This window comes from Sebastes umbrosus, chromosome 10 (assembly GCF_015220745.1).
Source record: "Sebastes umbrosus isolate fSebUmb1 chromosome 10, fSebUmb1.pri, whole genome shotgun sequence".
Classification (NCBI taxonomy): Eukaryota; Metazoa; Chordata; class Actinopteri; order Perciformes; family Sebastidae; genus Sebastes; species Sebastes umbrosus.
This window is the reverse complement of record NC_051278.1, coordinates 22904962-22921529: the sequence shown is the minus strand read 5'-3', so window position 1 is coordinate 22921529 and position 16568 is coordinate 22904962. Positions and strand designations below refer to the sequence as shown.

At 40.7% G+C, this 16568-nt stretch overlaps 1 protein-coding gene across 9 annotated transcripts in view; it reads left to right on the top strand.

The window, feature by feature from the left end:
• The window catches only part of LOC119495786 (SH3 and PX domain-containing protein 2A-like), a 73848-nt gene that overhangs the window by 12220 nt on the left and 45060 nt on the right, over positions 1–16568 (top strand). For 4 of the 9 annotated variants that reach the window (XM_037782570.1, XM_037782574.1, XM_037782569.1 and 1 more), the window contains 5 exons: positions 3922–4002; positions 11216–11320; positions 11412–11487; positions 13572–13648; positions 14339–14430. In XM_037782570.1, the coding sequence (XP_037638498.1) occupies positions 3922–4002; positions 11216–11320; positions 11412–11487; positions 13572–13648; positions 14339–14430 (431 nt within the window). Of the gene's footprint in view, positions 1–3921; positions 4003–9045; positions 9182–11215; positions 11321–11411; positions 11488–13571; positions 13649–14338; positions 14431–16568 lie in introns of those variants that run through there. The other 5 variants (XM_037782576.1, XM_037782572.1, XM_037782573.1 and 2 more) reach the window with 3 other exon arrangements.

Genomic DNA, 16568 nt, shown 5'->3' with positions numbered 1-16568 from the left:
TGGTTAGCCAGGCAGACTGCTTCTATGCCAGGCGGGGCATGCGACCATTGATCACACAGTTGTGGTTAGATGTAAGTTAGCATTATAATTTTAAATGACAGCTGAAGATAATTAATAGTTGGGATGTGCTGCCAGTCTAACAAAAAGGACAGGTCTCTCTTGGAATTTAGATTGATGATGTTTGACACTTTCTTTAGGAGCTCAGCCATGGGGACTGATGGATCACGAATATAGGTACCTCCGCCAAGGCCAGGAGGTTATGTTTTCAGCGGTGTTGGTTTGTTTGTTTGTTTGTCTGTTAGCAGGTTTACTCCAACAGTTTTTAAGGATTCCGATCAGCCTGTGCATTAAGACCACAGGGTATAACGCATGCGCAGTGTAACTGATGACGCGTTTATGACACATGACCCAGCCCCCTTCTGAGAGCAGAGAGATACGTGTGTGGATGTGTGGCGAGACATCGGGATGCGGGAGCTGCTGTCCGTCCGCGGTTCGAAAGAAAAAAGCGCTAGATGACTGGATGAGAGACAACTTAGTGTAACGTTATACAGACATAACAAGGCTACTGGATGAGAGAGGCATCCGCCGATACGTTACAATAAGCCGACCACAAGAAACTGATTTGTTTCTTCTGTTCTTACCACTACCTGGCACCCGATACTGTTCAAGATTTGGAGACGTGCTCTCTGCTATTTTCTATTTTATAAAAAGCCGACCACCTAACGATACCGCCAGCTGTGAGCTGTGATCTGTTTTTAAAGTCACGCACCTTGGCGGAGGTATGCGCTCTCCGAGTATAATAATTTGCTATTTTTGGAAATAGGTAAATTTTCTTGCTTTCAAATCCAGTAGGCAGTTAGCTTAGTTTAGCTTAAAGACATAAAGTCAGAGAAGGAGATACTAAGTGCTACACTGCATTGTGGCAGCTGCCAATTCTCTGGTGTTTGCTGTTGTTTCCCTTTTCCCTGGTGTTTTTTTGGTTGAGTTGCTGAGTGATTAGAGGGTTATTCAGTTCACCTGTTGCGCAGGGTGTGGGGACTGGCTCTTAAATGATAGTTGAGAGCAGCTTGGTGCATTCCCCTCTTGGCCAATCAGGGTGTAACGACGCCCTTTCTGTAGGGCTTAAAAGAGGAGGGAAACTGCACACCCAGTGTCATTCTGATCTCTCCTTCACTCAATGCAACATGTGTTATCAGCTTTACCAGAAACTCTGGTCTGTTTTGGGCCCTTTTGGGATTCTGTGATCTTTGTGTTTTGTTTGTTGAGAGTGTTGACTCTCCTAGTTGGGGAAACAAGTTAAGTGCCAACCAATTGGGTTACCTGCACTGGGATGTTTAGGTACTATTTGTGCAACGATCTGGCTTGCCTTACAATAGCCTGACGCCTGCAGGCTGTATTTTTGTATTCTATTCATTTGTTGATTTTCAATGAAACCCTTTATACCCATTTCTTTTAGTGTATTTTATTTGGGAAAACTTTAAAGGAGGGTAAAAGGAAAAGCAAAACCAATATTTCAGTTTCCTTAATTGTTTGTTATTATAGAGGCATTTGTTCATTATTATTATTAAGAAGGCATTTTATTTTATATTATTATGTGGATGGGAACTGTTTTTCAGTCTTCTGACTGAACAACTAAAGTCTGGGGAACTCAGTACCGCCACAGCATAACTAGTGAAAGTGATGGGTCAAATGTGCTGGTGTGACAGTAGACTCCTGGTCTTGTTTGATTGGTCTGGTCTTAGTGTTATTTTACTGACTTGAGTAATGAAATCCAATGAAGCACAAGACATGTCTCAGTGGGATTGCAAAAAATCTATTAGTCCATCAGGTACAATTGGATTAATTAACCTGAGAGTTGGGATCAATTGCATCATCCATCTCCTGCTGAGGGAGACTCCCTTAGGCCACTAACGATAGGACACAGACTTTCCCTTGGGACAGAAGCCGGAGGTGAGGGTTGACTGGGAAGTCCCCACGAGGGAAGAAGAGGGAGAAAAAAAATAAAATCTCATTATCGATGAGCTAAGCAACTGAAAATGCTTATCCGGTTTGAGAGAGGAAAGAAGCAACCCTTTGTCTTTTGTCCCCACTGTTCAAGTGTGACTTCCTTCCAGGGACTCATGTCACTGGAGCCAGAGAGTGCATGGCAACTAATCCTTGTTTACATACATTGCCAGAGGGGGATCATTTCAGTAGAAATGAGATCCAATGGCAAGTCTTCAGTTTGTGCAGTTTACCACATGAGCACCCTTGTTAAATACAGACTTTAATATTTAGAGTAAAAATGTGCCTGTCAGCTACATATGACCACCAGTCATGGTAATTTAATGCAGATGAGCCCACACATACTGTCAATGTGTTTACATTCATGTTTACTTGCTTTGAATCCCCTGTAAAGAATGTAATCATCTTCCATGAAATCACATTATTAGGCTCATGAGATATGTTGGTTGCAAAGCATCCCAATCAATTCCTAACATTTCTCTAAGTGTTGCACACAAATTACACATTAATTAAGTCATAATAATGTGATAATCTCTGATTGTTTTCTGTTGCATATAAATGCATAAGTTATATTGTCATGTTCAAACATAAACATGGTTCTTTTGGGATGCATCTTGACCTCAGACACCCTCACTTTGAGCCACGCTGTTGACTAAATTCAGAGTGTTTGGTCATGCTGTCTGTATCTAATTAGCGAGCTGCTGGAGAGCTCGTTCCGCCTAGCTGCACACTCTTTCTGTAATGAACTATGTGCAGACTGAAGGCTGCATTTCAAACTAGTAACTGATGTCCTTGTAGATTGCCACCATATGTGTAAAATACCGCTTTTGTAAACACTCTGTGTCATGTGCTTAGATGGAAATGCATTAGGTGCAGCCATCTGTTTCCGAACCTCGGGCCGCGCACAATTGTTTGCGCGCCCTATTATTGTCGAGGTAAATAAAGAAGTTATTTGGGAAAACTTCCGGCAGTGTTTTGTTCTGTAAATGACTGATGTCTACTAAGAAAATGATTTCAGCTTTTGTGTGAGTAAACACTTCTTCCCTGTCATTATTCCTGGCGATATAAATTAGTGCTGGAAGTTGTTGACATAATGGGCACATTATTTGTTTAGTCAGACCATTGACTCAGGGCGGGTTCACACCTAAAGGTCCGGTTCCTGAATCAACTCAGTGCGAGGACGATGCATTGTTTGAATTCTCCAACTGGTCCTGTTTTTTGTTCACAAAGGCAAAACTCAAACAGTCCTGAAATTGTAAACCGAAGTCATGTGGTGGAAATGTTGTTTGATTACTGGTCATTGGCGCCTCGTACGACTCAACAGTTGCCTCCATGCCTGTGATGTGCTTTCCTACACTGTGACAAGAGTGTGTGGATGAAGCAAAGTTGTAACATTTTACTCATTTAGTGGCTGGCTAGTTAGCTCGCTAGCTTGCTACCTTCCTGTTATTGGTTCGAATGGTGTTCACGCTAGAAATGAACTGCTCCAGAGTTCCCTTGACAGCAAAACAGGTTTTCACCCTGTTGTGCCGTGTGTAACAATGTATACCTTGTTGGCTTGGATTCAATCTGCTGAATGGAAACAGAGATCAAACAATGTACTGATATCTGCATAATTATATGGTGAGATGTCAAACTGTGAATAAATGTATCAACTGATCCAAAGTTATACAGCGTACTGGACATTGGTTTGTTTTTAGAGAACGTGTCCGAACAAGTTCTTCCGTTTGCCCCTCAGTGGCTTATAGGTATTGGTATTTTGTTGTTAAAAGTCAATACAACGACCTCTTGAAGTTAAGTAAGGAGGGAATGCACTTTGCGTCATTAGGGCAAGGCAAGCTAAAGCGGTGCCGTGGTGTCTTTGACAAAGTGACTTTGCTCTTAATGGGCCTCTTTTGTTTGTGCTTCTCTCACTAGGTGTACCTCATCAACGTCACTTACTCAGACTCCACTTCCCACGTCATCTACAGGAGATACAGCAAATTCTTTGACCTACAGGTATGTTACACTGGTAATTAAATACTTCTACTGTCACATAATACATGAGCAGCTTACGTTCCAAACCTTTAAACTGTTGGTTGAAAATGGCCTGCATATGTACTATATATATATATACTGTATATTCAAATCTGTGAGGTCAGTTTCTCCTTCTGGTCACGCCTTTCTGTTCAGTCGCTGGAAGGCGGTATGCTTAGTGAAAGGTCTCTTTTAAGACTACTGGTGCCGACTTGGAAAAAGGGAAATGGGGGGGAAATCCAGTCAGCAGATCCAGGAAGAAAACACGACCTCAGTACAGCATGGGGCAAAGTTATGCCTTGGGATTTTTTAGGGATCCAGTAGCCTGAAGTGAAATTTCTGCATTTCCTAACAGTGACTCAAGTTTACATTTTAACCACTGAAATGTATATATATGTTTGTTAGAAAGGTCAACATCTAAGTAGCCTAAGCAACGGTGTGAAGGGCCTACCTTATCAAGCCTTTTTCTTGTAAAAGACTGTCTCTGGCTCACTCTGCCAGACTACACTCCCCATTGCTGTGGCTCTGGTGGGCTGGCTGTATTGGAGGAAACCCTTTGTTCTCTTGTCTCTTGCTAATAGCCAGGAAAATTCTGCCCTGGTCTGTTTGATGGAAACAGAGCTTCTCTCCTGCCTCTGTAAACATTAGTCTTGTCCATAGATTCCTGCTGCCGAGGTGTTTGTCTGGCCACAGTAATCTGTGAAGAACAACAGTCTCCAGCTGTCAAAATGGATGGGGATAGTGTGTTTTATTTGTTTTATAGTCATATAGATGAAAGATGAAGTGTCTAGAGTGAAGCACAGTAGAAGTTGCAGACAACCTATGATTAGTGTTGGATTTAGGTGTAAAAAAAGACAAAAGCATTTTCTCATTATGAGGTGCTTCGAACTAATTCCACCATTATAAGAAGTACTGAATAATTACAGTCACATTTTAAGCTACCTACAAAAGGAGGATGTAGTTTAGGTAATGCAAGGACCAATCCCAGAATGCATTGGATGAAATAAGGAGGAAGTTGTAGTCAGGAAAAGGGTTGAGGTAATGGTAATGTAACAGTTTTGGAGGCATGGATTTAAAGACTGAAAGGAAGATGCTTTCCCTTGGAAATTTAGATAAAGCGGCTATTCAACTGCTGCATGTCTCCTTAGGATTTCAAAAATGTTGAGTCTGCCTATAGTCTCTCTTTTCTACCGCCTGTATTAAAATATTTGTCTTTTCTCCAGGCAGAAACTGAGCTTTTGTTTGTGTGTCTGCCAACTGACACCTACAATCTTTCCCCAGAACTGCACAGCTCTCTGTCTTCATAGAACAATTGCATGTTTTATGTTCCCTAGAAATTGACAGAGGAAAAAAAAAATGCATTTGACACCCTTGGCCTGACAAATGTGACCATGATCTCATCAGAGAACTATTAATTCAGAAAAGCTAAGTAAGGTCACAGAACAAGAAACGCCTCTTTGAGCAGTGGCTGATCAATCATATTATGTCCGACATCAGCTAGCACTTCACAGCTGGTCATATAAAACCCCTTGTCAACAACAGGCAGCTTTGCTGTTTGTCGTTTAAAGATGAGGTATCCATTTTCATTGCCAAATGGATATCCAAAAGTGCACTCTCTGCTGTTGTTTCAAACCTCTCCAGTGCACTAAACATAACTCATAACTGCTCCTCTGGGAAGCAATTATCATAAATGATCTCCTTTTTACCTGATTCCCTCTCTCTTTGTCTTTTCTGCTGACCTAAAGTGAAGTCTTTGTAGTGCATGTGCAGAGTTAAGCACATTGATTCCTTGTTTTAAAGATGGTTTCTTTTCATGCTGAATACTGCTGAGCCTGAATTCCACCATGCTGTTTCTGGTGTCGAGGGAAAATGTTTTTGACCAGCATTAGGTTTGACGTGAGCAGAATTGGTCAGTGTGTCAAACAGAGTTTACCGTCAGAGAGAAGGTTAGTGAGGTCTCCCCTCCTCCACACCCTTCAACCACAGCGGACAGAGCACACGGGTCACAGCATTCCTCAGGGGGATTGTGGAGTGTGCAAGCTGGCCTGGTTTCCTTTTGGACAAAAACTTCTCCAAAAATCCCTTAGTCGTCATTATTTTTGGATTGAGGAATTGGACCAGGGTCAGCTCTACTCTGTCTGCATTATAATTTGTCTGGCCTACATTAAACACACAAGATGGAACTTTAACAAGGTTATTTTTTTCAAAAAACTGTTGTCAAACATGGACTACTTTGCAGGCATTTGAGGGAAGGCAAACTAATGACTGAGAATATTCTTAAGTTAAATTGAATAAAGATAAAATAATACATTTCAACTGGAATGCCCCCTTAAACCTGCAGTAGGCAGAATGTTTTTGGCATCAGTGAGCAAAAATTCCATACTAACCAAGTGTTCTGAGAGATACTAGACTTCTGCACCTCCTCATGGCTCTGTTTTCAGGCTTCAGAGAGAGCGTTCCTATTGGCTGTTCATTCGGAGGCAGCTGTCAATCACTAGTGAACTCCGATCAAACAGTCAAACTAGGCAGCGCTGATCAAATATGAATTAATATTCTGTTACTGTAATGCCTATTTGTCGCCTCAAATGTTTTCAGAAACATCTTGTAGTGTACTGTTTAGCTGTAAAATTAGAACGTTTGCTCCGGCTGGTGGGCGTTGCTTGGTATTTCCTCAACTGATCCCAACATGGCTGCCGGGTCACAGACTTTCTCATTTTACAACAGTGATGGAACTTTATGATACTCCTCTTAGAGGATTCAAGAGATCCATCTCAAAGTCAGGCAGCAGAATCTCAACACCTTTACGATGCAAAATTGCAACGCTTTAGTGTTTTTTTGCGAAACGGCGTTGTTGTGGCGGCGCGGCGAATTTCGATGTTTCGACATGACACAGGAGGCTGTTGTAACTTTATTGTACATTGTCCAATCTGCCCCAAATTTCACAAGCTGGATAAGAGTCCCGGCCTCAAGATATATACGTGCCATTATGAGTGAGAGTCATAGCGCCACCTTCAGGAAACAGGAACTTGTTGTAAATTAACTATACATTATCCAATCAGCCCCAAACTTGACATGTTTTATAAGAGTCTTAAATAGATTTTTTTTTTTTTTTTTTTTTTTACCACTTGCCCGATTGGACAATTGAGTTGCTAAATTTACGAGCCCAATGTTTATTAGATCGCTCACCCAGTAACGTTGTTGTTTTTCGCTCTTAACTCTATCACCATTAGCTGCAATTTTGACATTCTTATTATTCTTGTTGGCAAATGGAAATTTGTGACTTCATTCCTTCGTCAACCTGAGCAGACGTCTAATCAGCCAGAATAACTGGAAACATCTACGTGGTTGTTCAGAGGACAAACCGGTTCAGCTTATAAAGAATTTGAACAAAGTGTACTAAATGTGATTACTACATTATAAAAATGCCCAGTGATTGGCAGTTTGGTTATAGCAAGTTCACTTTACTCGACTTTAGCCCTGATTTTTCGCTTATCGACTAGCGACTAGAAAGGAACCTGTAAATTGCAAAATTTGATCTGAGATCTGCAAAAACTCTCGTGAGACTCGCTGCCAGACGAACTATCCTAACCTCAACCATTCGAGGCATACGACATGACACAGGCAGCTGTTGTAACATGACTCTACATACATATATGTACTGTATTGTATGTTGACATCAAACACAGCCCTGGGGTGACAGCCTGGTTGGAGTCATTGGATAAAAGCCAGATTTTAGAAAAGCGTCTGTCCTGCAGTGGTTTTGAAAACTAGAGCCAATGAAAATGTGGGACATCATCTCAATATGTGGGATGTGGGAGAAGGGATAAAAATGCTGTGCAGTCCCTTGTAAAGTGGGACATGTTTCTACAGTGGCCCAGAACGGACAAACCAAACACTGTTAACTTTTCCTGCTTGGGCCGGAGTCTATCGTGTTACGTGATCCTGATGCCGCCCCTCTCTCTCTCTCTCTTGCTTCACCACTCACCTCCCATGTACACACACGCTGTACGCACTGGCTCTGCTCCAAATGACCTACGCTACTCTTACAACTGGCTCTAGAGAGGGACATTCACGTTTTCCCGTAGGTCACCCTAGTTCTACACGCTTGGCCCATGGGAGAAGCTTCAGTGGGTTGCAATCTGCAATCTCAGCACTAGATACTGCCAGATCCTACACACTGCTCCTTTAATGAATAAACTGATTATAGTCAATTGAGCCCATGGGTAGCAGAGATGAACAGCCCAAAGATTTGAGCACTTTTCAATGTTGCAGCAATTTGTTAGTACCAGAAGAGGCATAAAATGTAACTTTACATTACTTGTTTCTGATAATGATGACAATTCAGCTTTTGTATCAACATGCATGATAAATCTGAGACAGTTCATGTCGAATAGGGGTTGTTGCATCATAATCTTTCTGCAGTAAACAACCGTCAAATAAATGTCAAAACACAACCGAGATATGAAATCAGATTGTTTTCCCACTCAAACATTCCTCCACACTCCCCCCGTCTGAGATTCCTCTCAGAACAGTTTCTTTGTCTGCTGCACAGTGCAGTGTCTCTTTGTCTTTTCCTCCCTCTCCATTCCAATGATCCTACTTTAATTATCATTTATAGTGCAGAGAAGCTGCTTGGGTTCCTCCCGTAACTGTAATTTATGTCCATGACGTCATGACATAGAGATGATTGACTGTTTATTGCACGTTCTTTCTCAGGCATTTACTCACAGTACTGATTAACAAGTGTTACAAGTTTGTGCAGTAAAAAGAGACTGTGAAACGTGATTACGTCAGAGCACTTGTTGCTACATGGTTCATTTCCCCAGTGGGAACACTTGGCTGACACTGCAGCTTAATACACTGAAGTTTATGAAAGCAATGTAGAGTAAACGCAGCATCTCCCTGAAATGTGAGAAATTATTTCCCTCAGAGTTTTTTTCCCAAGTTGTCTGGCTGTTGCCATAGTAACTGCTTTCACACCTGTCCTGTAGAGCTGTGAGTGTATCTAGGGAGGTCCCCCGTGGGGTGATGTCATCATCGCCTCTGTATGAGACGCCTCTCTGTCTGCCAAGGTGGTTTCCAAAGGTGCTGAGTGAACACTCCCATCTTAGAGGGAGTATATGGCTACATCCAACTGGGAGGTTGATACGTCTGCAGCTTGGTAGGTCAGACAAACAATTCAGTTGCCAATGCACTGTTACAAAAATGGGGATTTTTGGAAAATACAGCCCTTACTGCAAAATTGTATTATTGCCTTGTATTCTAAAGAAACAGTCTGGTTTGTATATGTCTTGCCTTTTCATTTTTAGGAGCATAAAACTCTTAGTAAGGTCAGAAATCTTACCAAGGCGTGTTTGTGTGCAGGTGTGGTTAACCAGAGCTGCCCTTTATACTCAGCCCTTTTACTTTGCCCTTAAAACACAATAATGATGGCTGCCCTCTTCAAAAGAAACCATTTCTTGTTAGCTGTCTTTACTTTGGAGGAGGGGTGAAATCCCATGCCCTGAGAGAAATTTAGGGATTTAGCAAAGGCAGCAGATGAGCGCAAGAAAGGAAAGAACCACAAGAAGAGAAATGAAACCACCCGTACTAGAGAAGTCCTACAAACAACTCCTGCAGGCCCAGACATAGTGGATCCCATTTTACCCTCCCAGCTTGATTCTGTTTGTCCACCTGGTTCTTTTTGGCTGGGTTTAGACCAAGATTAGTCTCCCGGTCTTCTCCTCCCAGTTGAGTGTGCTTTAGCTTGACGCTCTTCAATCTCGGCTGTTTAACAGAGCACATCTGGAACAAGGCAAAGCAGAACGAACTAAGGCGGGGTCTGCATCTGGATTTCGAGCTCACTGTTACTGTGAGATGCTCTCGTGCGTTCATGGTATTGTGATTTATTCAAAGAGGAAACCAGAAACTCTTATCTGTGATACCGACACATACAGACATATACTTGCACATTTGCAATGCATGTTTTTTTCAGCACTCAACAATTACAAACTGCTACACATGGAAGGAAATAGTTGTAAGCTGTCATCATAAAAGACTTGACACAGCTTGCTTTGTATCTAATTTTACCAGCCAGGACTGCGACGCTGGTATTGTTTTGTGCGTGTGTGTCATTATGCCAAAATGTGGTCCTGGACACATCTGCTGTAGCAGGAACTACCACAGAGGCGGTTTTTAGCACTTTGCCAGGTGTTTATGTGTCTGTCTGTGGACAGATTTTGTCACCACGATAGCATCGCAACTGTGTAAGATGCAGTCACGAAACTTTCCGGTTGTGTAGTTGAGCTCAAAATGAAGGACAAGTTCGAGGATGGGCGTGGTCTGAGCAAGGGGGGCGAAGGGGCCATTGCCCCCCCACACACACACACTTTAAAGGGGTAGGAGGAAAAATCAAAACAGCATAGTATTGCAATATGTTGCGTGGCAATATTGTATCGATACACTGACGTGTATATTTTAGAGGTTGTAGCGGGTTCAGTCTTAAAGCTGAAGATACTGATGATAGTGAAGATACTGGTATCATATGAAACTAGAATACCTATCGATTGGTACCAACCATGTCATGTTATGTTGTCGGGAAGAATGCTAAATAACGCTCCAAAATTACGCAAAATTTTGGCAGGGAAAAACTGGCATGGCCATTTTCAAAGGGGTCCCTTGACCTCTGAGGGAAGTGAAGCGATTTGGCGTCACAAAACTTTACAGGTGTGTAGTTGAGATCAAAATGAAGGCCGAGTTTGAGGGCTGTGGTCCAAGCAAGAGCGCCGGAAGTAAGGGGGTAGGAAGTGGAGTAGGGGCCCCCTCACTTAACGCCCCTGGTCCGATTTGCTGTGGCGGCTGGTGTGATCCCATCTCAAGATGGTCTCTTATTTCTGTCTGTTTCACCCTGTATCTCTCGAAAGATCAATCCTGTAAATGGTCCGATGTATCAAGTGTTAACATCAAAGTGTTAATTATCTCTTCTGATGGATTTTTAAGCTCCTTAAGCGGATCTTGCTTTTGATTTTTTTTTTCCAGATAAGTGTGGGTGACGTAACCTTGTCTACTGCCCCAGAGATAAAAGTGAAACAGTGTTGTAGTTTCACGACACAGTAGCTTTTCAGACGATATGTAATTACACCCCATGTTGAACTCATGTACCGTAACAAAAAGGTTCACTGTTTGCAACCCCTTTTTTCTTCTCCTCTCGTCTCAGATTCCTCCACTTTCAAATCTGACTGATAAACTTGTGGTAGCTAAAAGACGGTTCATGTGGTTCAGCCATCAAACAGAAGATAAGGATTGCTTGCCATTTAAGTCGGCATGTATCTTTTGTTGTGGTATAACAAAGGCGTGTTTTGGCTGTCTGAACAACTCTGTGTCACTCATTCCTTTCTCCCTCACTGTTGCAGATGCGAATCCTCGACAAATTCCCAATCGAAGGAGGACAGAAAGACCCCAAAAAGAGGATTATTCCTTTTTTGCCAGGTGATAAACACTAAGCATAGCTTGCACAACACTCTGATATCACTGTCCAACATTTTTTCATTCATACAAGAGACTGCATGTTCTAGCATCTTGTAAACCCCCTGACATTTTCATGCACAACCAGTTTGTAATTAGCACGCATGCCTACATAATACACACTGTAGTTTGGTTACGTTTTTCCTTATCCAATGAGAGGGCCGTTCTGTAAAGGACAGAAGTTGTCGTGTCCTGTACAGATTGTAAAGCCTCCTGAGGCAAATTTTTGATTTTGGGCTATACAAATAAAATGATCTTGACTTGCGTTGACATAGAATGCCCCACTATTACTTAGCTGCCTATTGCCACACCCTAACCCAACCAAGCTAAATCAGTTTGTGGTGGTCTGGCATGGCAGTAGGAGGCTGTAGGGATTTGTCTAATCTGATAAACTTGTTGTGGGCCAGAGCAGAGGAGAGCAGTGAAGAGATCCTTTGTTAGACAAGCTGTACTGCTCAAGTCTGACCAGGGCTGTTTTGATCTACCCCTTTAACCCAACATGGGGTGAACTTTATTACCTTACTCACAGCAAACAGCATGCACAATGTACTGTTAGTGAGCTCCATATATTTAGACAATGAAATTAGTAGTCTCCTAAGAGTTATAAAGTGAGGATTAGTAACTTTTTACAACTGCTGTCATTACATTTTTGGATTAGAAGTAGTTTTTAGAATCAAGCCTGTTTTTTTTTTTATATTTAAAACATTTATTCAATGTATGCTACTTTTCTTTAGTATGACATGTCAAATGAAGGTAAGCATACTTACTTCCTACAGCTGGACTTCACACCGACGACATGTGAATTAATTATTGGGTAAAGATACAGCATCTGTGGTGTAAAACATCACATGTCCCAAGAGGCTGCACTAACTGCTGGTGTTTTTATTTTTTATTTATTGTAATTCATCATTTTTTAAAATATTTTCCACCTAAAAATACATCCTGCATTTTAATACAACAAATTTATACATATATAAATATATATATAAAATCACACTGAGAAACACCACAACTATCCCTTTAAATACAGTCAGGTAGTAGTGCATCATTGGGAAAATTCCAGTGTTATGGTCTCCTTTTTACCATACTCATAAGGAAAAACTTTGCATTCTTGAGGCAATTTGCATTTCTACTTGGGAAATCTTCAAACCTCTTTTACTGTAAATATAATTCATAGTATTTTGTTACCATCTCCTACTACGGGTTCAGACTCATCCTGATCTGTCCCGACGGGTCCAAATCTGAATTCCCCTCAACTATCCGGTAAAGAATCCTCTTTGCTTCAGTTCTGTCTCTTACAACAATGTGGAGTCATTAAGTACATTAAGATGGTTTTGGTGTCTACTACAATTGATATTAATAAAAGGGCTATTATTTAAAAAAAAAAAACAAATTATGTAACTGCTTTCAGAACTAAATATATCATTCCTGACATGTTGAAAAACAAGAAAATATATGATTATCATACTAAAAATAAACAATAAAAATAAGATAAACAATATTTGATTTACCTTTCCTCTTTCCATAAAATGTGCTTTCACCTATGACGTCGATTTTAGATGGCAAGAAAGAAGAAGTTCCCAACATGCCAGCCTATCACATGACAGATCACTGGAAAGCCCAGGATGTTCTCTTTATAACACACCAGGGCTTGATAGAGTAGCTCAAAAGAAGTAAAAGGAAATGCATGTGGACAAAATGTCCACTACAGAAGACACATGTCAATGGGCTGGGTCTCAGGTCGACATATACATTATGTACATATGCACATACATATGTACAGGGAAAAAAACATCAGCAGCAGGGGCAAGAGATGTTTTCCACATATGGGTAAAGAGTTTACATCCCTACATCATCAGTACTGTCTGAATGTCTGAATCCACTCGGCTGGGGAGGGATCTCTAATGACATGCTGGTGTTTTTATAAATGCATAACAAATGGCAAGCCTTTTAATAAGCACGTTCGATAATCTGACATTTTAAAATTGTTCTATTTTTAGTGTTTTTGGAGAGGCATGTACAACTGACAGTGCTCTGTTTTTCCTCAGGTAAAGTCTTGTTTCGCCGAAGTCACATAAGAGATGTGGCCGTCAAAAGGCTGAAGCATCTGGATAATTACTGCAAAGTAAGACAAAGGCTGTATGTCTCATAACGTCCTCTTTGACTACGTAGTATCACGTGTCAACTGCTGTTAACACAGTACATTTTCTGGGAAAGTTAATGTTGACTAATCATGTTTGGTTTACGTGTTGGTTGGAAGAGTACTTCTTTATCTGTGCCAATGCTCCACTCCCTGAACATTTGCCACAGTATTTTCAAGGCAGGTCACAATATTTATCTCCCCCCACCAGCCTCAACAGGAAAGCAAAGGCTCTATCTGCACTGGTCATTTCCTGTCTCCAATGTAAATAGGCAGCCTATAAAGGAAACGAGGGAAATGGGGGCACACAGGGGTAAGACAGAATCCAAAGAATAAGAATGAATCAGCAGACTTAATGTGTGGTACTGAGTGCAGGTGGCTCTCTTATTATTCATGGGTCAAGAGAAGGGAATGTACGGCAGGTGCGTTTACGAGCTGGCCAGCAGTTTACAGTAATAGGTGTAATTTTCGGTGGCGGCACGAAGCTTATTTACTTTTTAATATTGTTCCACACCCACACCCTTCACATCTCTGCCTTTTCTTCTCATCTCACTGACTTTACAATGACAGTTAATTTTTTTACTAAATACTGCCATTCAAACAGTAATTAACCACACCTGCAATTTTTTTAGGTGTGTGTTAATGTATTTGCTTGTGTCCCTTCTTGCCCCTCAGGCTCTGATGAAGCTTCCCTCCCACATTTCCCAAAGCGAGGAGGTCCTTAAGTTCCTTGAGACCAAGTCAGAGGACTTAAACCCTCCAACAGAGTGAGTAACCATCACTGCATACTTAAGAAATCATAAACTATTATTGAGAATTAGCATCATCTCTGTTACACGAACTGTTTGTTATCAAACAAAGTCAGTGTGGGAGTAATTACAGACTGCCTGCTAGATTACTTTTTGCTCATTTTTATATATATATTCACTCACACATTCATGAATTTTCACTCACATATTTATGTATTTTCACTTGCACATTCACACATTTACTCTCATATTCATATATTTAATGAACACATTCACACATCAAATGCATTTAATATTATAAATAATGTGTGTATGTAAGAAGAAAATGTATGTATGTAAGAGAGGAATGTATGCATCTGAGAGAAGAATGTATGCATGTGAGAGAAGAATGTTTATGCATGTGAGAGAAGAATGTATGCATGTAAGAGATGAATGTATGTACAGTATGTGAGAGAAGAATGTATGCATGTAAGAGATGAATGTATGTACAGTATGTGAGAGAAGAATGTATGCATGTAAGAGATGAATGTATGTACAGTATGTGAGAGAAGAATGTATGCATGTAAGAGATGAATGTATGTACAGTATGTGAGAGAAGAATGTATGCATGTAAGAGATGAATGTATGCATCTTGAGAGAAGAATGCATTCATGTCTGAGAAGCTCGAGGAAGGAGGGTCATGTGCACGCCAGCATGGAAGGGGGAGAAGAGACGCCAGTAGGCCTACTGCAGCCAGCCACAGTTGCAAAGTCCGCTTATTATAAGTGACTTTGAGCTTGTTTTCCTGAAAAGTCGCTTACAAATATTGGTAGTTGCGGGTTGCGTTTTTTTTGGGCTTGTTTCTAAAGTGTAGTTTCTTATTTGGGCTCCCGTCTCTCTCCTGATGCCTCCTCTGTTGCAGGATCCGTACACAACCCCGATCTACTGAATCTCAGACACAGGATCAATGAATATTAATCTCTGTCACTCACGGTGTGATTGGCACTAACTTAATAATATTGTAGATTATATGTTTATTATTTGTGAGCGAGCAGGATGGTGGTGCTTTGAACTTTGATCCAATCAATCCAATATGTCTCTATTAGAATTACAGTGATTAATAAAGAGGCCAGTCTGGTGACTGGTGTCATTTTATCCACCGTGAAACACCACTCAGGTACATTTTACTGGTATTTCTGCCACTATGAGCAGCAGCAGCTTGGCGGTGTTGTTTGTCAAGCCCTCGTCTGCTACCGCCATCTAATGGTCAACAGATGCCACTGCACAGATTTCAAATACATAAATGGATGTGCTCCATCACAAGAGGGAGCCATGCAATAGGCTTGAAAAATGTAAGCTGTCTCTCTTGACTTCTGATGAATGACAGATAGTGTCACATTAACCTGATATGAGGCAGAGGTTGTGGTTGTGGTTGTGTGTGCGTGTGCGTGTGCGTGTGCGTGCTACAGAATGATTAACGGCTTAGTTATTGTTCATGATTATAGTGTAGACAAGCACAAAGCACAAGCAAATAGTCATTAGCAAAAAAAAAAACATGTCTTGCTCTATTTTTAATGTTTGCTTGGCCTTTTTTGATTTATATTGATAAATAAATTAAATATATGTGTGGCTTTGTGAACTTTACAAGAAAGATATATGTATATTATATAAAACTGTACTGCTATACATGTGGAAAGCTGTTACTGTAGCTAGAGAGAAGTAAAATCAGCAGAAAAATGTCTTCTCTTGTGATCCCTAAAGTGAAGAAATAGCACTATCAAAAAGGGGGTAACTGAAATGCTTAAATAATTCAGACCACTGTTGCAGTGAGTGGTTTTATATCTTTTTGACGCAAAGTGATGTTTACTTTCAGTCATGTGTATGCATTCGCACATAGTGAACAGTTCATTCAAACAATGATGTCTTCTCTTAAGGGAGTTTCAGATGCCTAAAAGCTTAAAGCTATTGGATATTCCACAAGAAAAGGGATTTTTCTTTTTTAAGAAACTTGGTGACAAATTAAGAAAAATAATTATTCATACAGTTGGATAATAGAAACATGTTTTTCATAGTCTTACAAATGAAATTACTGTTAATGAGAGTGCATGCAGAAAATATTTAGAGTTTAGATTTCCTTTAACAAATGCCACAAACCAGATTAAATTACTTACTATATT